Source organism: Tiliqua scincoides, chromosome 10 (assembly GCF_035046505.1).
Source record: "Tiliqua scincoides isolate rTilSci1 chromosome 10, rTilSci1.hap2, whole genome shotgun sequence".
Taxonomy (NCBI): Eukaryota; Metazoa; Chordata; class Lepidosauria; order Squamata; family Scincidae; genus Tiliqua; species Tiliqua scincoides.
Genome location: NC_089830.1, coordinates 22,998,198 through 23,021,217, shown reverse-complemented (window position 1 = coordinate 23,021,217; position 23,020 = coordinate 22,998,198). Strand labels below are relative to the sequence as shown.

General features: G+C 47.0%; 1 protein-coding gene across 1 annotated transcript; it reads left to right on the top strand.

Annotated features, from left to right (window-relative positions):
• Window positions 1-4,304: 4,304 nt before the first annotated feature.
• Window positions 4,305-22,735, top strand: LOC136661024 (sialic acid-binding Ig-like lectin 16). The gene is made up of 11 exons (XM_066638045.1): window positions 4,305-4,429; window positions 5,557-5,626; window positions 8,002-8,140; window positions 15,511-15,915; window positions 16,615-16,917; window positions 17,046-17,099; window positions 17,616-17,882; window positions 19,856-19,921; window positions 20,047-20,307; window positions 21,090-21,389; window positions 22,680-22,735. Exons 1-11 carry the CDS (start codon window positions 4,305-4,307, stop codon window positions 22,733-22,735), a joined length of 2,046 nt encoding a protein of 681 aa, XP_066494142.1.
• The last annotated feature ends 285 nt before the right edge of the window (window positions 22,736-23,020 follow it).

Below are 23,020 nucleotides of genomic sequence, written 5' to 3'. Positions count from 1 at the left end.
TGTGCCATCAGGAACAGCAAGCAGTGATAGGTCTGTTGATTTCAGGAGGACATGCAACTGAATGCACAAGGTTCCCCCTCCCACACATGTTCACCTACCCGGAATATGTCATGTGAACACACATGCTATTGCATTTGATGTTTATTAGTTTTCTGGTCACTTTCAGTTTTTCAGATTGTTCCCCTGGGGGGAGATCTCTGTGCATCGAAGTATTTGAGGAACTGAAAGTTTGGCAGCCCACCTCATTTTTCCACCACAATCTTCTGGTTGCTTTTACCCAGCAAGAAGCAGCATTGATATATAGCTCTTTCATTTCTAGGATCCCCCACTGGGGACCTGAGAGCTCCCCATTCCAGCAACCTCTGTGTGTGTGTGTGTGTGTGTGTGTGTGTGAGATGAACCTGCACCTGTTCAGGATAAAATTAGCAAAATAACATCTGGGCAAATTGGCAAACGGAGATAATTAATCTCATGATTTTGTAATCAAAATAAAACTTTTTATAAGGTTAGCACTGATGTCTTGAGAGTCCTTCTCAAACTGTGGCTAAATCCCCCTCTTGAAAATCCTGGGGCTATGCTGGACTACATCACCTGATCACCTCTGGACCATTAGGGCAAAATTTTGCATAGCGATGTCTGCTTACACAAGACTTGGATGACTGGGGGCAACTACCTGGATGCTCAAGTACAAAGGGAATATAGCTAGCAAGGTAGACAGAAGCCTTTGGCTGCAGTCCTAACCTCACTCTCCTGGGAGTAAGTCCCATTGAACACAACAGGACTTACTTCTGAGTAGACCTGGTTAGGATTGTGTCCTTTGTCTTTTGCAAATGACAGTTGGAACCAAAGGATGTGCTATTTTGGGGGTGGGAGGGGTGTGGCTTTATAAATGAGCCTTTTCTGCCAAGGATACATGCTGCCCTCTTCTTGACTATTTGGAACTGAAAGGGGAACTGAGTTGAACTCAGTAGGGAACCAACCACAAAGAGTTCAAGAGTTTTCAATAGCCTTTCTCTGCAAGGGAATTGGCCTTGCAGTTGTCCTGGGAATTTGATTGCATAGGTAAGCGCAGGCTTTGCTTAGTACAGGTAAACCAGGATAAGTACAGGTAAACCAGGATGGAGCAGAACAAGGAAGGCCAGAAAGGTGGATCAGGTTTGGCAAGGTGGAATCCAAATGGAAGGAAACCAAGTGAAAAACAGACCTCTGCCTTCTCTCATGAAGCATCCAAAGCAAGGAAGCCTTAATCCATACTGTATCCTCTGATCCACAAAATGTTTCAATGCCCAATTCCAGCCGCAGGAGAATCAGAAAGAACTTGCTGACTTGGAGGTACACCCCAATTGTTGGGGAAGAGCCCCCTTCTAAAGGGGAGAAGCCAGGCTAGTTGTTGGTTCCAATTGCAGCATCAGCAGATAAGAACTGAGAAAAGACCCAGGTCTGAAGTCCATGAGAGCTGCTACCATTCTGGGTTAACAATATAGAGTTAGACAGGCCAAGGTTAGAAAGGCAGCTTCCTGTGTTAATGTATATATTAACACTAGATGATAGCAGTTCCTGTCACACCTTAGTACTGCAGAAGCAACTTTTGTGTAGTTTATCGATTACATCCTCTCACATGACCACAGTTCCTGTCTCCGAAAGATCCAGATCACAAGAGCTTCCTATAGGCTTATCAGTACAGTTAGGGTGAAGGGTGTATGAACAGCTTCAATACACAGGCTAGGAGGTAGGGTGAACTGTGTATGGACAGATTCAATACACAGGTAGGAGGCAAGACCCTTGTTCACTGCTGCATCATCATCATCCCAGATTGCAAATCAGAACCTCTCTGACCATACCCGGTGACCCTATTGGGTCACAAGATGCTCTCAAAGCACACTACAATCAGGGCTGTTTGGAGATGCCAAGGTTCTGGAATGCATTCACTATTACTATTATCAAGACCTGGAGTGGTGAATTTTCAGAGGTCGTACTAGATTCCAGAGTTGCCCTCCAACACGAACGCCAGGATATTTTTCGGTGCCTCCAGTGGTTATCCAGAATCTGATGTGTCTTTAAAAACCTGCCACCATTCTATGGTGGAATGCAATGTAGGAAGGCTGTCTGAATGCCAGACAGGTAGATGGCTACTAGTTGGGTCACTAGAGAGGGTTACAAGCCTATACGTGCTAAGTGAGTCATGTGGCTTCCTGAGGGCAGGAGGTCTGGTCTAGAGGGTAGAGCCTCCGTTTGCCTGAAGATAACATCTGCAGGTCGCCAGTTCAAGGCCACCTGCACCTTGAATGGTGAGACCTCGAAGCAGCTGACAAGCCGAGCCGAGTTATTCCACCTGCTCTTTGGTGTGAGCGAAGAAGCGTCTTGGCTGCCCTCCATGTGAGAGATGAAGGAACTGCTTGTCAGCTTGCGTGGGAGGAAACTGGAGGCCAGAATGTGATACCAGATCAGAAAGATCGATCTGAAATGTTGTGGTTCTTGAAAGATAGAACCTTTCTTCAGTTGTAAAAATCCCTATGGGGATTTAGAACAGCCTGCCTTTGTAAACCGCCTTGAATAAAGTCTGAGGAGAAACCTGACGACCAAGAAAGGCGATATATAAATACCTGTATTATTATTTATTATTATTATTATTCCTGCACCCTAATGACCTCTCTTTTATTATGGTTGGCAACCTTCAGTCTTGAAAGACTATGGTAGAAGCCTACAGCACCCGGTATTCCCAGGCGGTCTCCCATCCAAGTACTAACCAGGCCTGACTCTGCTTAGCTTCCGAGATGCTCTTGCCATAGATGTCCACTCTCTTCTATTACTCCGAAGCAGGATGGAGGGGTGAAGAACAGGGGGTGCCTAGAAGAGTGCCTCTGCTACTCAGATGCATGGTTTCATGGTTCTCCTGAGGGACCTGTTGAGTTTGGATTGGCCCTACCATGTAGAACCATCCCTTGGGTAAGACAACTGGGGTGACCACCCTGGGCCCTGTGTTTTCATGACCAATATATAACCATTATAGGGAGCCCTGCACTCGTTGAGTTGTCCTGGGCCCACGCTCTGCCCACATCCTTCTAGGGACGCCTCTGTAATACTGTAGCTCTACTGTAATCTTCTCAACAGATATTTTGAAGCAAGAGGGCCTTCCTCAGGAAGCAAGACTGGAGACAGAATCTGATTTACATATCTCTCTCTCTCTCTCTCTCTCTCTCTCTCTCTCTCTCTCTCTCTCTCTCTCTCTCTTGCAATTTCCCACCTGACCACAGCCTTCCTCTTGATGTTCACATCGTGCCTGCAGCTGAGGCATGCGCAATCTCCACAAACGGAAGACCGTTGCATCACAATTTGAATATCCTCTTGGCCTTTCACTTGTGCTTGAATGCAAAGTATGCTGAAAATGCCTCGACCAGCCCCAACTTTCTTCAAGGCATCAAGTAGTTCTTTGCCAGGAACGGAGCATTTGATCGCAGCTGTGCAAGCATGCACAGAGCATGCAACGGGGCCTATGGCTTCAAGATGTGTGGTGGGCTCAGGCTCTCATGCTGGTGTTTCCACCAGAGGTGCAGAGAGATGACAGAATTATTGTGCTGTCCACTTGACAAATTACTTTGGATTGACCACACACACACATAGAGAACATCTTGAGTGACAAAAGTAGGGACAGAAATTGTGGCTGGTGCGCTACTTGCTAAGGGTGGTGGCGGCATTTGGGAATTCCCATCAAAAGTGCTGGGAATCTGGGAGTCAGCTCCAGGGAATCAAGGCTTCATAACAAAGGTCCAGCAGGTCTCTTTCCATTTGATGAGTGGTCAAAGTTTGGCCATGAGCAAGCCAGCCATTTGGGACTCGGTGCCTGAACAACACTGCCAACTGGCTGCTTCTCAATCCGCTTTCAGAGTGGCTTTAAGAGATGTGGTGCCCAAGACAGTTTGTTTTGTCAAGCAAAAGGGGGTGGAGTCTAGTGGTTGGAGCACCAACTAGCATGTCTGTTTTCCATGCTTTGCATTTTTCCACCAGCCGGTCACCTTCAGGCAGCCGAGAATATATGGTAACCGGGGCAATACCATGAGATTTCCTGAAATGGAAGGGGAAATATCTGAGAGTGTCATCCTACCTCTCAATCTCCTTGCATAAGCTGATTGTGGCACTTCTGCTTTTTTTTTTTTTTTAATGTTTCTGTCACTTCAAAACTCCCCTTTGCTTTGCGCAAATTTCACCCTGTGCGTCAGACCACGAGCAGCCCAGGAAGAAGACAGACAAGGCTACCCAGGGCTCTTCTCCTGCTGCAGGGTAAGTAGGTAGAGGGTTGAGAGAAGATGGGGAAACCCATTTCAGAGGGAAAGAAAGAGCCAGAGGACAGGGAGCAAGACAGATTTGACGATAAACTGAAGGAGCTGAGATTGCACACCTACCGAGGCATGTTCCCACTTAGAAGCCCATGGTGACCTTCCTGATCTCTGTGTTGGTACTAGCCAGAGATTCCCCTTGCTGCTGGGACATTGAACCAAATCTTAACCTGACCCCAAAGACTCTTCACTAGGGTTTTCCCTAGTGAAATGGGGTTGATCTTGACCCTAAAATCTCCCAGTTGCCTTAATCCTTAATTAGACCCAAAACTTAATCACAAAAAGTGGTAATTCTTTATCATGGGGAAATTACTGCCAGCTGATCTCAAGCATTATCCCAGCTGGTTCAGCATTGCCAGCACAGGAATCTTGCCCTACCTGGAGAAGATGAACGTGGGATCTCTTTGCATGCAAAGCAGAGCATGAGCTGCAACCCAGCTCCTTAAGGAGGTGTCGGGGGGGGGGGTTTGTAAGAAAGGGCTCTCCTCTTGCTGTTTCTCTCTTCCAACCTTGAGGGAGCAGGCAAATTAAAGAGATGACATCTCCCAGGGAACTATTGGAGAAGGTACAGTCAGGAGAAGGGTCTGGGTTGGAGCAGGTGGGAGGGTGGCTGTGACTCTGCAATAGGGTACAGTTTTTGTATACAGAAGCTCCCCAGTTCCATTTCTCCGGGCAGTGGGAAAGAACCATTTGAGAGTTGCAACCCACAGCTTGGCCGATGTTGAGCAAGATGAACTAACTCAGCAAAAGAAAGAAGCTTCTTCTCGTCACACAGGCTGGGATGGCCGCTGGATGTCGGCCCCAAGTGGAAACTGCTTCTCTCCCAACTAAACGTGACTTCGGAGCACCGTGATCGGAATCTCCCCCAAGATTCTGATCACAGAAAGAAAGGAAGAACTTCCTTGGCTAAAATGGATCACACTTATGGGGTGAGGAATGAAGAGGAAGATCGGATCAGGACCATGGCAGTGGTTGAGGGGGATTGAGCCCTTCCCTCTGTTTTGCTCAGGGACAGCCCAAGTCCTTCCAGCTCCAGATGAGGAGTTCCAAATGCTCCCTCCCCACCTTACTGGGTGATGTGTCAGTCTCTGCTCTTCCCTGGACTGAAAAAGGAAGAGGAGGGTCAGAGCTGGAGGAAGTGTGGAGGGGAAGGGAGTGATGGGCTAAAGTGTAACCCACCATTCTCTTCGTCTCCATTCCCTTCTTCTTTTTTCAAATCCAGGGTGCAGGAGGAGGAAGTGGAGATGGGCATCCCCTTAATAATCCACCACCTGAGGCAACAGCTTCAGCTGGTATCATGGATGGGCCGAATCTGGTGCCACTTCCCCAGTTTAAATTTTCTCCCTTCTCTGTAAGCTACTATTTGATTCATGGGTCAAATACAACTAAAAGCTGTCTGGATGTGGAATCGGTATATACAAACTGCTTTATGATCATTTTTCCCCCTCAAGTCAAATATTTCGTTTTTTGTGAGCAACCTTCAGTCTCAAAAGACTATGGTATAAGCCTACAGCACCCAGTAGTCCCAGGCAGTCTCCCATCCAAGTACTAACCAGGCCTGACCCTGCTTAGCTTCCGAGATCAGACGAGATAGGGCATGTGCAGGGTAACAGTTGCTGCATTTATTTCAGTGGTAACAGTGTAATGTTAATACTTCTAGCAAAATGTATCTCAGCTGGTTCCATGTTAAATCGGCAACTTACCTGAAATTTAGGTTGCAATCCTTTACATGCTCTCCTGGGAGTAAGTCTTACTGAATGCAATGGGACTTCCTTCTAAGCAGGCATTGTGCTGGTAGTGTCTGAACCAGAATCAAATGGGGACCTTTAAAAAATACTGAAGCTCACGAACCCACAGGTTTAAGAGCGCAACTCTACGTCTGCTAAATGGATTTGCGTCTAATGCATGACAAATTTATTCCAGTTTACATGGCTTCCTTCCTTACCACATCAAGGGCACTATTTCAGTTTTCAGAGGGGAAGAGTCAGGATTTTAGGTGCATCTATCAAAGGAGGATAGTGCTCCATGAATCTGACGGACTATGATCCACAAATCCTTATTGCACACTCAATTTAGATGCACCTATCTTCCTAATGTTTATCTTGGATGTGATGCACTTGCATGCCATATGCATGCCCTCCTTCACCAGAACGACTGGTTTGCTATTTCCAAGGTTAGATGGAGATTTTATACATTTCTTTGGTCATCTATGCCTGAAAATGGTACAGAAGGATCCAATAAAGAACTTAAGAGCCACTGAGATGTGGTATCCCCTGCCTCCCAGGAAGACCTTTGTGGCAAGGAGAAGACCAGCTTGGTCTCATCCATTGGTCTGAGAAGGATCAACTGCAGGAGCTGAGAAGAACTATAACTTTTATAGTTGCTCAAGGTCTGAAGAAATGAGAGGAAGTACAGTTTGGCCTCTGCCTTCAGCAGAGGGCTAAGCGCCTGTCGTAGACTTGGTCTCACACTCCCAGGGTTTTGGGTGCTCAGAGTTGTTGGTTCTGAACCCTAGAGCCCTCAAAGATCCCTGTTCGGTAGTACTGCCACCACCCTGTAAGAGCCAGTGCCTCAGTCCAGGGAACCCGATACCCTTTAGGCTTAACTATATCCCTTGTAGGCACTGAGCACTTTCTTTACTTAAAGTCTCAGTCCTCAAGTTTCTAGTCCTCAATGAGGATTTGGTAGCTTGCTGAATGGCTAGGCAGGATTCTGAAACTTTGTTCCCAACAGACAATGAACCAACATGGTAAAAAGATTTTTACTTTATTACATACATAGAGTTACAAAAGGTTACAAAAGGCAGCAAATGCTAGAGGCATAAAAAACTTCTAGGAAACATATCAGCATAAAACAACAAAGCTAACTGGCTAACTCTATTATTCTCTAACCCTCACCTGGGTCAGCTTCTTTTGTAGATCCTCAGGCCAGTTACCTATGGCCACATTGTCCTGGCGGGGCAGGATGTGCACCCACCACCTCTCTCACCAAGAGACAAGGAACAAAGACCAAAAGACCCTGTCCTCCAGAAGTGGGGCTGGAAGCTCGCCCTCTCAGCTCTTCCCTCCCCCCTGGAGATCTGCAGCTGCCTTCCATCCTTGATGGGCGTCTTTCTGGCTGCCTAGGTGCTACATAATCACCTTCCATTGAGTTGTAAATCCTAGCAGCTAGGAAATGCAAACCACTTCGGTGTTACTGTTTTAGCTAGGTTCAGGCCTTGCAATGCTACTAGGCCTGAACTGTACATATTCATGACAGGGCCACTGGGAAGTTGTATCCCATGCCTCCCAGTAATCTCATTCTCTGTTAAGATGCACCTCTGTAGTTATCATATTCCAAAAGGGGAAGGGGCTGTAGCTCAGTGGTAACGCACATGCTCTGTGTTCAGAAGGCTCCAGATTCAATCCTTGCTATTGCCAGCTAGGAAGACCCCTGCCCCAGAAAGCAGAGGCAACACTGAACTAAATGGACCAGCTCCAGCTTCTCATGTTCCTAAAAGATTGCCACCTGCATAAAATAAGATGATGATCAAAGTGAGGTTGGACCTTGGGACTTCCTGACTAATTCTGTCCTTCCACATTTTTATTCTTCAGGAATCTCTGAGTGCCCCTGTAGGGAAGGGCACCGTGTTTTTGCTCCAACAGTGATTTGCACTGCTCCATTGCAGAGAGCTCCTATTCCCAGGTCGAAGAGGATGCCAAGCGAGAGAAGGACATGCCAGCTCACAGATCCACCCTGGAAGGAAAAGAACTGGGCCTCTTTGACAACCACAGTGGCAGTTCTGATCCTCACCTTTCTCTGCAAAGGTAGGTGTTGAGTTAGTTCGTTCATATCATATGCATCCCATCTTTCTGCATGAAATGCATTCTAGGTAGGTATGATGCACAGAAATGAGACATTTCTTGAACTCAGCATCTTATACCCTGTGGCTCTGGATAATGAGGTTCACTTGATTGGGCATTCTTTGGGGACAGGGAGCCATTTATGTGTTTGCTTAGCTATGGAAACCATATTCGGAATTTGATATACTACTTTATATGGCACTTTTTCTTGTAAAGCGATTTATAAATATAGTCACCCACTGCTTAACAACCTTCCACTTAACAACGGACCGTATATATGACAGTGGTTGAAGCACAACAAAGAGGCTCTTAATGAGGCAGTCAGGTCTCCCATAGCCTGCAGCAGAGTGCCTGTTTACACAACAAAGAGGCCCTTAATGCAAGGAAGAGGCAACCTATCTCCAGTAGCCTGTACAGCCATTAATTTCTGACAGGGAGTGGCTGTTGACACAATAAAGGCACTAGATTGGGCTGAATGTTCGCTTCAGGCCCGTAGCCAGGATTCTAGAGGTGGGGTGGGACTATTTTTCCAAGGGGGGCAATGATGTCAGGTATCTATACTGGTGGGCAAAATGAAAGTATAAGTCTGGAGAAACATCACATACCTGTAACTCCCCCAAATGTCATAAATAGAAAATAGTTTGGGTTGTTTTTTTTTTAAAGATGCATTCATTATCTGCCAAGCAATATAACAATAATCTAGCCTATCTAGCACCCATCTAACACCTATATAGCGCCTATATAGCATTTATCTAGCACCTATCTAGCACCTAACACCTATCTACCACCTATCTAGGGCCTTTCTAGCACCTATCTAAAACCTATCTAGCGCCTATCTAGCGCCTATCTAGCACCTATCTAGTGCCTACCTAGCACCTATTTAACACCAATATAAGCACCTATATCACATATAGTGCCTATCTAGCATCTATCTAGCACCAATCTAGCACCTAACCTATATTGCACCTATCTAACACCTATCTAGTGCCTATATAGCAACTATATATGGGCAGGAGGTCTGGTCTAGAGGGTAGAGCCTCCATTTGCCTGAAGATAACATCCACAAGGTCACCAGTTTGAGGCCACCGGCACCATGCAACCTTGAAGCAGCTGACAAGCTGAGCTGAGTTATTCCATCTGCTCTGAGCGTAGGAGGATGGAGCGTGGGAGAATGTGGAACCAGATCAGAAAGAAACATCTGAATGTTGTGGTTCTTGAAAGATAGAACCTTCTTTCAATTGTAAAAATCCCTACGGGGATTTAAATAGCCTGCCTATGTAAACCGCCTTGAATAAAGTCTTGAATAAAGACCAAGAAAGGTGGTATATAAATACCTGTAGTATTATTATTATTATTATTATTATTATTATTATTATTATTATTATTATTATATAGCACCTATCTAACACCTATCTAGTGCTGATCTAGCACCTATCTAACATCTATATAGCACCTATATAGCGCCTATCTTGCACCTACCTAGCACCTAACTATAGCCTAACACCTATCTAACACCTATCTAGCACCTATCTAGCACCTATCTAACACCTTAGCGACTATCTAGCACCTATCTAACGCTTATCTAGCACATATCTAACCTATCTAGCACCTATCTAGCGGCTATCTAGCACCTATCTTCCACCTATCTAGCGCCTATGTAGCACCTAGCACCTATATAGCGCCTATCCAGTGCCTATCTTACACCTATATAGCACCTATGTAGCACCTAACACCTATCTAGCACCTATCTAGGGCCTATCTAACACCTATCTAGCGCCTATCTAACAACTATCTAGCATCTATTTAGCACCTATCTAGCACCTATCTAGCACCTATTTAGCGCCTATCTAATGCCTATCTAGCACCTATGTAACCTATCTAGCGCCTATCTAGCGCCTATCTAGTGCCTATCTAGCACCTATTTAGCGCCTATCTAGCATCTATCTAGCGCCTATCTAGCACCTATCTAGATATCTAGAACCTATCTAGTGCTAGATACCTACCACCTATCTAGCACCTATCTAACACCTATACAACATGTATCTAACACCTATCTAGGATCTATCTAGCACCTATATAGCGCCTATCTAGCACCTATCTAGATATCTAGCACATATCTATTGCTAGATATCTACCACCTATCTAGCGCCTATCTAGCACCTAACACCTATACAGAACATATCTCACCTATCTAGTACCTAACAACTATCTAACACCTATATAGCACCTATCTAGATATCTAGCACCTATCTAATGCTAGATATCTACCACCTATCTAACACCTATATAGCACATATATAGTATTTATCTAGCACCTATCGAGTGCATAGTGCCTATCTAGCACATATCTAGTACCTTTCTAGCACCTATCTAACACCTATATAATGCCTGTCTAGCACCTATCACCTATATAACGCCTATCTAGCGCCTATCTAGCTCCTATATAACATTTGTCAATGACACATTGCTGATGCATTGATACATATTAAAATAAAATTTATTTACTTTGCATAAAAGCAAGAGGGAAGATATGCTAGTCAAATACAGTAACGCAGTTGGAACACTAGTTTTTTTTTTACAATATTCATTACTTTTAAAAAGCAAAGTACAGAAGATTTGAATGTATGGAATCTATCTGGCTGAGTTGAATTCTTCCAGTTTTCTGAGTTGAATCTCCTTAGAACCGGGTGGATCCAATGTCTGTATTTGGGAGGGGGCCATGAGCACTACCTTCAGAGCCCAGGTCAACCAGGCAGGTAGACCTGGGCTCTTGACTTGGAGCCCAGGTCTACCACTTGGGTAGACATGGGCTCCCGCTTGAGCTTTTCACCTCTGTGGCCATTTGCTGGGTGGGTAGACCTGGGATCCCATCTGGACTTGGAGCCCAAGTTTATCTGCTGTGTAGACCTGGGCTCCTGCTTGAGCTTATCGCTTCTGTGGACATTTGCTGGGCAGGCAGACCTGGGTCTGAGCTCCACCTGGACTTGGAGGCCAGGTCTACCTGCTTGGGTACACCTGGGCTCCTGACTGAGCTTGTAGCGTACATAAGAACATAAGAAGAGCCCTGCTGAATCAGGCCAAAAGCCCATCTAGTCCAGCTTCCTGTATCTCACAGTGGCTCACCAAATGCTTCAGGGAGCACAAAAGACAGCAAGATACAACCTGCATCCTGGTGTCCTCTCCTGCATCTGGCACTGAGGTAGCCTACTTCTAAAATCAGGAGCTTGCACATACCTATCATGACTTGTAATCTGTGATGGACTTTCCTCCAGAAATTTGTCCAGTTCCCTCTTAAAGGCATCTAAGCAAGTTGCCATCACCACTTCCTGTGGCAAGCTTTTTGGAGCTGCTCTTGACCAGCCCCGCTTTCCATGTGCTCTGGATGGGGGCAGAGTGAACAGAGGTCATAACTTCCAAGGAGCCCCCTAGGACGCTGTTCTACTCAATCTACACACATGCACTCTCTCTCTCCTCTCCAATCCCTGCCAGAAGCACCTTCCTGTGCACAAAAAATATTGCAAAAATGGCTTCAAATCACCCCCAACTGATGCCAGATTTGGAAAAAAAATGCTAGGGGGGGGAACTGGTGGTTCAGGGCCAGCCTAGCTACGGCCCTGGTTTGCTTAACAACCTAATTGCATAACAACGGGGATTGGAGAAAGTATCCCCTTTGTTAAGTGGAGCACACCTGTATTCTCCTTAAAAAATAATAACGGCAATGTGCAGATTTGTGCCTAGTAATGCATCTTGAGCAGCCTGGTGTCATCTCGACCAGCACAGAAGCTCTTTGGAAAGGAAATGTATCAATCAATAAGAGACTAACTATACATTCTGGGGGTTGTGTGGTTGTGCCCAATTTTTATCTCCCCTGCATGTCCACTGATAACATCTAGCAAAACATGTGATGCAATTTGATCATATTAACTGTTTTCCTGTCCCTGCAAGTAGCAGCCAAGTAACTGAAGCCCAGAATTAAAATGCAGGGTGGTGCTGCCCTTGAGTCTGACGGTTGCTTCCTATCACTTAGAATTCTCAGTACTGACTGGCAGCAGCTCTCCAGGGCTCCAGAGGGGTCTTTCCCAGCTCTGTGTAAGAACATAAGAACAGCCCCACTGGATCAGGCCATAGGCCCATCTAGTCCAGCTTCCTGTATCTCACAGAGGCCCATCAAATGCCCCAGGGAGCACACCAGATAACAAGAGACCTGCAAGGCCTCCTGGGAATTGTAGTTTAAGAACACAAGAACAGCCCCACTGGATCAGGCCATAGGCCCATCTAGTCCAGCTTCCTGTATCTCACAGTGGCCCACAAGATACCCCAGGGAGCACACAAGACAACAAGAGACCTGCATCCTGGTGCCCTCCCCTGGCATTCTGACATAGTCCCTTTCTAAAATCAGGAGGCTGCACCTGAGCTCTGCCTGAGGTCATTGATCCTCAGATGATCTGTGTGCAAAGCCTGTGCTCTGTCACTTTACTGTGGCCCCTTCCTTTCATTTAAATTCAAGTTGAAGGCATAGGAGACCTGAAAAGTCTTAATAAGAACATAAGAAAAGCCCTGCTGTATCAGACCAAAGGTCCATCTTGTCCAGCTTCCTGTATCTACAGTGGCCTACAGATGCCTCAGGGAACACATAAGACAACAAGAGACCAGCATTCCTGTACCAATCCCTTGCATGTGGCATTCAGGGGCAGGCTACCTCTAGTACCTGGAGGTTTCATACAGTTATCATATAATGATGCTTTGTCTATCCTCACTGGGCAGGCTGGAGCTGCAATTCTGAGTTTTGACCAGGGATATGCCAGAACCATACCCCCGAGTCAAGTCCCGAGTCTCCACCTGCTTGACTTGAGTTGTAAAAGAATCATAACGGGCAACCTTCCCGACTTGTCCAGAGCCCAGTGACTCGAATTCGATTCTTTTCAGAAAGCGAGTCAAGCTGCGAGTCAGCCTCAGCTTCACCAAAAAAAATGGAGGTGCCAGTGGCCGACTTCCCTAACCCTTTGCCCCGAAGCAAAGGTCTGTGATGGTGCCCCCCCAGCTGTCACCGCCCTCCCCACACATAAATCCACCCCCCCCCCTCACCTGAGGCTCACAGAGCCTCATGCAACCTGAGCCCACTTCAGGGAAGATTCACACTATAAACCGTGCATCTGGGAAACCAGAAGCAAAGTTTCCAACCCCGTCAGAGAGGCTTCCATGGGGTCTTGGAGGCTCACGCCTGGGGCGTTTGCCCCTTCAAATTTAATGAGAGGTTCACCACTGGGAAGTGTTGGTGCTGGTGGGGGGTGCATGTCAGAGTTCTCATTTAACACACTGCCTGGATGTCTCCATCCCATCTGCTGCCTGTCAACGACCTGGTGAAGTCCTTCACTTCAACCAGCCAACACCAGCATTTCCGTGTCATTGATGTAAACAAAATCTGTGCTGTTATTTGAGTGAGTAGTGGTGTAGAAAGCAATTGGTTCCTTACGAAACTTACCACCACCACCTCACCCCCATTCACATCACAATTCCTGATTCTGAATAAGAGTTAGACGTCTAGGGTCTATATTGAGTTTAACTAGTTTGTCCCATAGCAGCGATTTATTAACGGAGTCAAAGGCTCCTTTAAGATCCAGAAAAGCAACATATAATTTTTGATTTTTTAGCCTTGTGTACTTGTCAATCAAATGAGCTAAAACAGCACAGTGATTAATTGGTGAAGATCCTTTTTGAAATCCTATCTGATCCCACCCTGGAAGGCCCAGATCTTCCATCCAGGATAGCAGCTTGTTTAAAAGATGTTTTGCATAAAGTTTTCCCCCCACTGATAAAAGGCTTATAGGTCTAAAATTGGAGGGATCACGATGGTCGCCTTTTTTGTAAATAGGCACTATAGTAGCATTTGTCCATTCAGCTGGTATTATACCTGTTTGGTCCACCACTGTGAATAATGAGGATAGAATAGGGGCCCACCATTTGGGGTTCACTTTCAGGATCTCTGACAATACCAAATCTGGCCCAGGAGCTTTCCCTTGTTTACTTTGAGAAATAGTACTAAGCATGGACAAGCCAGCAGGGACAAAGGTGTCTGAGCTCCGAAAGGCAGGAGGGGCGGCGTGAGCGAGGGGACAGAAGCAGCCAGCAGACGGGTGCGTGGGAGGGTTGCCTGCAGTAGCCAAAGACTTATGATCCAATGTAGCTCTACTCAGAAGTCTGAGGGCCCAATCCTCTCTAGCTTTCCAGCCCCAATGCAACTACAGTGCAGCCTCTTGGAAAGGGAACAAATGTTCCCTTTACCTTGAGGAAGCCTCTGTGACTGCCTTCCCACTGCAGGATTGCACTGTGTGTCCCATTAACATGGTTGCATCAGTGCTGGAAAGTTGGGTAGGACTGGGCTCCGAGTCTCACTGCAGTCAGTGGGGCTTCCTCCCAGGTAACTGTGAAGGAGGATATGAGGACTGCACATCCCCTGCTCCCTCTCCCACGTTCCGGCTGCTCCCGCCTTCCTGTTCTCTTTAAAACCTGTAGGGTGGGGTTAGGTGGCCATTGCAAAGGTCTTGTGTATATTTGACAAGACCAGAGGAGATTCCCCTAGCACAGGGGACCCTTAGGCACAGTTGGGACCAGTTGGTCCGATTGGCTTAAAGCCAGCCCTGCATGTAGGCAGCATCAAGAGTCCCAAAGGAGGAACAGGACATCACTGTGATGAAGAGAGGACAGGCTGGCTAAGTGTTGGGGAGTTCAAGCGAGAAGGTCTTGATCAGCGGATGGGGAAACTGTCATAGATTTAACAGTTGCTCTCAGCCTGTATTTGCTTGTTCAAACACTGTGAGAGTAGATGGGAGTGTAGGGGGGCTGGAGGGCTGGAAATGGGAACCTGTGTCCAAGCAGCATCCAGGGCTGCAGTCTGGAGTTGTGTAGGGATCCGCCCCAGGTTTTCAGCTATTCTATTTATTTATTTATTCAATTTTATCTGGGTTTTCACCCAGGTGGGCACTCAAAGTGGACGTGGGTTTCTGGGCCCTTCTGGTCAAGGGGCTCGAGCCTCCCTTCTGTGAGCAGGAAGACGGACTGGAGAGCTAAACAGCCAAAACAAGCAGTCTCCCCCTTTGTGACCCCAGACAAATACACCAAGCCACTGGAAATGTTGCTGAAGCTGTGGTGGGGTGGGGTTTGCCCCTGGGGCTGGGTGCAGCACATTCCCTGCATGCCAGATAACTTTTGGGGCTTCCCGGGATGTGGGCTGGTGGTGGGAAGCCTTCATGGAATCGTCAGGGGGTTGGTGCACAACTGGGCATTTGAAGCATCTGTCAGCACACCAGCTCACCTTTCTCTTCTTCCTCTGGCAGGAATGCAAAGCCAGCAAGTGGAAGGTTATACACTGACAGCACCTGCCAATGTCTTGGTGCAGCGGGGCCTCTGCGTTCATATTCCCTGCACTTTCACGTATCCAGGTCAATCCTATGAGCAACTGTATGTTTACTGGTTCCGGGATGTGAGGACCATGCACTATTACAACAGTGGTTACCCTCCAGGTCTTCTTGTGGCCACCAATGATGAAAGGGAAACTATTGGCAGCTCAGCTTCAGGACGTTTCCGCTTAACAGGAGATCCAGAGCAGGGCGACTGCTCCTTCCGCATCAACGATGCCACATCTACGGACCGGGCGCACTACTACTTCAGAATTATTAAAGGAGAGTCAATAAAATTCAGTTATAGGAACAGTTATACCCGGCCTCGAGTGGATGTGACAGGTAAGAAGTTTCTTATTAATGTGTCAATTTAGCTTTTCCTGACAGTTTCAATCATTTCTATGTTGTGGGAACGGAAGACCCTCTATCTATAGCTGCGAGAAAATCTGTAAACCTGGTCCCAGGTTCCCCAACGTATGAAGAGGACCTTTGTCTTGGTTGGGCTCCCCGGATGGAAAGGGGGCAGGAGACTGTGACGCCCACTCCCCTCAACCCAGCCCTGGAGTGTGTAGTTATTCGACTTCAGCTTGGAAGAAGTTCAGCTTGGACTTCAGCAAGTTTTGTGAAGAGAGAAAGCTGGGCAGTTTTGTGGGAAGGTCAATGGGGGTGTGTGAGGGCAGAGGGAGCTCAACGTTCTTCCCTACAGAGGGATGAATCCTAGAGTGGCCCAGAATGCCAGATGCAAGGGGGGGTACCAGGATGCAGGTCTCTTGCATGCCCCCTGGGGCATTTGGTGGACCACTGTGAGATACAGGAAGCTGGACTAGAGGGGCCTGTGGCCTGATCCAGCGGGGTTCTTCTTATGTTCTTATCCTGCCCTTCTATGAAGCTGCCTGAGGGACCTTAGGCCAGTCACTGTCTCTCAGCCTAGCCTGCCTCACGTGGTCTTTGGTCACGTTTTGGCCCTTGGATGAAAGGTGGGATAGTCAATAACGCAATGCTTTTTTGGTAATTCCTCCCTGGGAATGTTCACTCACTCAGAGCTGATGGAGAAACCTGAGATTCGGAAGTCATCCGAGCTGCTTTTGGGGAAGCCGGTCACCATCAGCTGCCAGGCACCAGGGACTTGCTCAGGGATCAAACCTCAAATCTACTGGACTTCTTACTTCATATATGATGATAGCAAACCATGGCAGCAGCCACACAGCAATGGGAGCATGACCTATGGATCAAATATCACCTTCACACCTTCCGAATACAACAAGGGCCAAGTTCTCACCTGCAGAGTCACTTATGGGTCAGGATGGCCAACAACTGAGAACACCATCCGTGTTGATATAGCCTGTGAGTAGTTCCTTCGGTTCTGTATTGCCCTTAACCTGCCAGTCTCTCTCCAGGGATCTGGTTTCCTTTAAAAAAAATAAAAATCTCCACACTTCCCCTTATGCCATTGCCACTCTCTTGCTTTTCAGATGCACCTCAGATAGTCCATATCACAGTGAACATAACAAGCAACGGTCACCTTGGTAAGACTCAAAACTTGACACTCTTTTGATGTTTGAGTCCCCCTTCTTTTCTGGGCATGTGCAAGACTGTGGAGGTGCCATATGGACCTCAGTTGGGCAGAAGACTGGTTGAGGATCTCGGGGAGGTGGGTGCATGCAAGGGAAATTCTTATTGGAGTGGATTGGTAGCAAGGGACAGATGGGGGGGCTGATAACTTGACAGGATGAGGAAACATCTGGGCTACATGAACCATTTGGGTTTGTCTCCCTTCTCTGCTCCACCTCCCTCTTCTTTTTTGAAACCTGGGAGTGGGGGGAGGGGGAGAGAAGCTGGTACATTCTGGGGCATAGGTGGGGGGCACCATTTTGTGCTCTGCCTTGAGTGTGAGGAAATCTTGGGCCAACACTGGTCACAGCTCTGCATGTCCGGCATAAACCATCACCTTACACTAGACACAAGAATGTCTCAGCTTCAGGGCTTTCCTTTGGTGGTAGGAATTTCCTGGCAATTGTAAGCCAATTCTATTTCCCTTTCAGGCTCATCCTCACTGAAATCTGAAAGGGATCCGGTTTCCGTTGTGGCCCAGGAGGGCAACAATGTCAGCCTGGTCTGTCAAGCCAACAGCATACCCGATCCCCTCCTGAGCTGGACAAAGTGGGACACGACCCTCAATGACTCCAAGCAAGCCAAGGAGCACTACCTTCTGCTGCCCAAGATCCGTCCAGAGGACACCGGGCTGTATCAATGCCAGGCAAAGAATCTACTTGGCTCAGTCGAAAATGCTGTTCGTGTGACCGTGCAATGTAAGATCTGCGGGCAGGACTCTTGGGAGGGGCCTCCCTCTGCAGGCACTCATCTTACGCTAGGAGATTTGAGTGGCACTAAACACCAGGAAGCACTCCTACTTAGGTTTCCAAAGCACATGAGAAGCACAGTGCACTCAGTACTAGGCTTTCTGGATAATCTGCCCAATTTGATTGCGTTGCAGAGTCTTGCAACAGGATGTGCAAATATTGAACAGCGGCCTGACCACGACTTCAGGGGTCACAGAATGAGTTGAGAACTGCAGAGCTTTCTAAGGAGCTATTCCACAAACATGACATGAGCACACCTGGTTGTGGAACCACAAATTTCAGGCACTGGAAATAGTCAGTGTCTGAAATCTGTGATTTTGACCACAAGAGGGCACCTTTCTACAGCTTATGAGATGACCAGTGGAGGGTTTTTTTTTGTTTTGTTTTGTTTTAGTTTCATACATGGGGTAAAACTAAACCTGATCCAGGAATTTTTCTTTTACTTTTTTTTTTGTCCATGTGGCTGCCCTGTTATTAACAGTATATACTTTTGAACAAAAAGTTCACAAAGTGGTTTACAGACAAGTCAATTAAATGGCTCCCTGTCCCAAGTTGCAAAAGAACACCAGCAGACAGTCACTAGAACAGACACTGCTGGGGTGAGGTGGGCCAGTTACTCTCCCCCAGCTAAATAAAAGAGGAGCACCCACTAGAAAAAGTGCCTCTTACCCAGTTAGCAGGGGTTAGTAGGGCAAGGGGTAGGGCAGAGTAGTGAGGGGAGTATAATTTTTCCAGTATAAGGGCCCAATCCTATCCAGTTTTCTAGTGCTGATGCAGTGGTGCCAGTGGGGTGTGTGCTGCATTCAGTGGTAGAGGGGCAGTCACTGGGGCCTCCTCAAGGTATGGGAACTTGTGATCCCTTGTCATGGGACTGCGTTGTGGCTACTCCGGAGCTAGAAAGTTGGATAGGATTGGGGTCTAAGGCTGCAATCCTAACCACACTTTCCTGAGAGTAAGCCCCATTGAACAAAACAGGAATTACTTCTGAGTAGACCTGGTTAGGCTTGTGCCCTAAGTTATGTAAGAGTGAGGGGAGTCGAACCCTCACCCACCTTACTTCCCAATGTTCTGTTGCTTCAAGCGTTTTACTCCAGTGAGAGTCCAAGAGACCGCCCCGCGACCGCCCCGCGGTTCATCAAGCGACCGCCCCGCGGTTCATCAAGGCAGGGGAGATCAGCTTGCTACCCAGGAGCATCAGGACATTTCCTCTCCCATCCAGCCTAAAGCTTTGATTATGTGGCATCATGAACAGATGGCCTTGGGTTCAGCTTGCAAAGTTCATCTTGCTTCTCCCTCCCATATGTTAGGCTGCCGCACCATAGGAAATGCCTGTGTGCTTTCTCCATACCTATGGAAAAGTGCAGAATCAAATCTCTGCTTTGGCATCCCAAGAAGCTTCACTTTTCCTTTTTTCACAAAAGCAAGTTTCTAGTCCTCATGATGCAAGCTCTAGTCCTCTAGTCCTCATGATGATGAAAAAAACAATTAATTCCCTTTTAATTGTCTGAGTTCTCTCCACATCCCCTTTCAAAAATACAAATGGAACACATAGCTAGAGATGGAGGTGGAACACACTGTGAAGGGTTAAGTGAAGATGCGCAATCCTTGACTTAAAAATGCATTCAGAAGATTGTTCCGATTCCAGAGACTGGGGAGCAGAATTTGAATCTTATGGGGGAGTGGAGCGCCACTTAAGAGTCTTAAGGCTGTGATATGTCAGTATCAAAATAAGGTGCTGTAAAACCCTGGTGCGCACTTTGGGCAGGGGGAAAAAGAGTTCCTTGACGAGCCATTGCCAGTCCTAATTTCCCAGTAGGGTCAGAGGTCTGACATTGGAGACCCTCAACGGCAGACTGGAGATTCTGTAGTGTGATGGTGGAAGGGGCAGCCGCATGTATGAACATTCTGTGCCTGTGTTTCAGATCCTCCAAGAACAGTGCAACTCATTGTCTCCCAGACTCACGAGTGGGACCCAGAGCGAGGCCAAGGTATCAGGGAGTGTGAGGGTGCCAAGGTCAGCCTGTGATGCCTTTCTCCTCCGGAGGATGCTGGCTCCATGGGGCTCTTTTTCACCTTCATGGGGGTGACCGGCTGTCATTTACTGTAATTCCAGATGCCCCCAGGGTAGTGCGCAATGGCTCCCAGCTGACGGCTCGAGAAGGCAACACACTGCAGCTGTCCTGCAAGGCCGATGGCCACCCACCAGTGGAAGTGAGTTGGGTCAAGGAAAAGAGGACCGTGAAGCAGTGGAGCTCTTCCCCAGATAACTGGTTGGAGCTGAGCAGTTTGACCATTGAGGATAAGGGTGAATACACCTGCCTTGCCCGGAACACCTTATCCTCTGTTCAGAGCACCTTCCAGCTTGACATAGCATGTGAGTGAGTCATGACTTATGTGAATGCCTGAAACATATTAATAACAACAGCTTCTTATTCAGGACCGGCCCATCTCTGAGGACAACTGAGATAGTTGCCTAAGGTAGCAGACCGACGAGTGGGTCTGCTATCTGCTTAAGTTCATCTGACCACATCACTTGAATTTCTTCTCCAACGCTTTTGAAACTGGTCCTGCTTCTTGCAGTGGGAGCATGTACAGTACTTTGTGTTGTACAGTGGCATACAAAGAGGGTGGCCCGGGGGGGAGCAGTCCCAGGTGCCAGTCTGCAGGGGGTTGTCTGAGAGGCCACCCCCAGAAGGTGGCAGCAGGGGTGGCTGCAGCTGTGATTTGACTGCAGCAGCCTGCAAGAGAAGTATCTTTATTGGTATGATAGATAGATAGATAGATAGATAGATAGATAGATAGATAGATAGATAGATAGATAGATAGATAGATAGATAGATAGATAATGTTCACTGTCTGCTCTTCTTCTCTGCCCATTATTATTATTCATTTCATGGTATGACTATTGCCAAAAATCATTTTATCTTACGGGTGCCAAAAATTTATGGGCTGTGTGTGCCAAATGGCCTTGATATGCCACTAGTGCATTAGAAGTCACGCTTGGGAAATCAGGTCAGAGCAGTGTCTTGGCGCAAGAGGCTCTCCCCTGTCCCAGAGTGCTCCCAGTGCCTCTAGTGGATGCACTGCAGTATTGCAACATAATCTCTTGTTTTATCCATTTGCCTTATTTCAATGTGCCTTTTCACTTCTCACCAGTTGCCCCCAAACTGATCAGAGAAAATAGTACCTGTTGGCATGAGAACAATGACTTCCTCTGTACCTGCGCCCTGCAATCCTGGCCTCCGCCCCAGATCCGGTGGCAAGTGGAGGGGGAGACCCTTAGCGGGAACAGCAGCAGTGGATCCCTGAATGTGACTTCCTGGCTCCAGGGGGAGAGGGCCACCAGCCGTCTGAGGTTGAACGACAGCCTGGATAAAGACCACAGCATCATCTGCCTTGGAAACAATTCAGTTGGAGTCTACACAATGCAGTTCCTGCTCAGCTCCTTGCAAACAGGTAACACTCCACCACATTCTGGGTCCCTGTGCGCACCTGCCAATCCCCACATGTTCCTAAAACGTAAATTGAGACCTCATCTGAACCACATTGACTTAGAAGTAAGTCTCACCTATTTCAACAGACGTTCCTTCCAAGTATTTATGTTTAGGAATGTCCTATAGGTTTCTCACCTGGATTTCGGAGTCCTGACCCTTTCATCCGTCTTAAAAATAAACCCAGTGACAACTGGATCAGCTGCCTTTCTTAGTTTAAAAAGCAAAAGACAGAGCTTTCCTATGGCCATATCAGGCAGTCCTGATTTTAATTTTAAATGAATTTAATTTTATAAGAATTTTAAATTTTAAAGTTTAATTTAAAACGAATAGATGGCATTTTAAAAAACATTATTATTATTATTATTATTATTGTTGTTGTTGTTGTTGTTGTTGTTGTTGTTGTTGTTGTTGTTGTTGTTTCTGGTTAACCAAACCTAGTTTAATAAAAATTGCATGGGGGCTCTTGCAAAAAAGTATGGTTTGATCAGGCAGCTTGATCTGGTTTGATCTAGTTGGTCCAATGTCTCCCTCTATCATTTCCACATCCCATGTGTGTCTTGAGCAAAGTAATGGGAGGAACATGGATCAGCTTAGAACCAAACTAGACATGTGCCTAATGGTCAGATTGAGGGAGTGAGTTTTGTTTATAAATAGCAAGGGGGACATAAAATGTGACAAAACTTTGGTGGGATAGTGTGGCTTTAGTACAACATCCCCAATTGTCTCCCCCTCCCATTTTTAGTTGAAGAACAAAAAAATCGTCAACTGAAAGCCAGTGGAAGTTTGTTTTCAATTTAAAAAAGCATATGGGGGATGGTTGAGTGCACAATCAGGGTTAAAACCACAATGGAAGGAAAGTAGTAAAGCTGCCCCCCCCCCGACTCCCCACTGCTGCTGTTCTGTCACACAGTGTGGCTCTCCCTCTTGCTATTTATAAATAAAACTAACCCATCTTCTCCAGTCTTGCACAATCTTGCACAATCGGGCACATGCACAATTAGACCTTTCAACAGCCTGACAATTTCACAGTGAAGAAATAAAGGGTTTTTTTGTTTTGTTTTTTTACTTAGGAGGAACATGTCACATAGAATCAGCTATATCCAAAAAAGAACCTTCACCAGGAGAGGGCTGCACTCCTCCCAAATGTGGCCTCCAGGGATGTGGGATTAGGGAAGGCAAGGGAGGCAGAGCCTCACCTGTCATACTCCAAGGAAAATAGTCTCCGTTATGACTGCGCATCCACTCCATCCAGTTTCGAAGCTGGACCATCACAAGGGAAGCTTCACTCTCGTCTGCCACCAGCTCTAGCCTCTCTCTGTATAGGAACACAAATGTGCCTGTTACTATACAGGGAGAGTCAAGAGCTTGTGGCAGAGAGAGCTCAGCCTTCACTGTGATTGTGCACACATACTGTGGCTTCCAGGTAGCCCCCCCCCCCCGGAATGCCTTGAGGCACCACAGCAAGTTCCTCCCAGGTCATTTGCTTCACCGCACATCACTGGTGGCTTCCATGTTTCCTAAAGAGAAAATCTGGGAAAGGAGGGCATTGAATGACTGGAGGGAGGATGGAACCAGGATTCCCGAGTTCCCATC

Coding starts and splice junctions, on each gene's coding strand:
- LOC136661024 (XM_066638045.1), top strand. CDS start 4,305: ATGGGGAAACCCATTTCAGAGGGAAAGAAAGAGCCAGAGGACAGGGAG. Junction 17,100..17,615: donor AACAAGCAACGGTCACCTTG/GTAAGACTCAAA, acceptor TTTCCCTTTCAG/GCTCATCCTCACTGAAATCT. Junction 19,922..20,046: donor GGACCCAGAGCGAGGCCAAG/GTATCAGGGAGT, acceptor CTGTAATTCCAG/ATGCCCCCAGGGTAGTGCGC.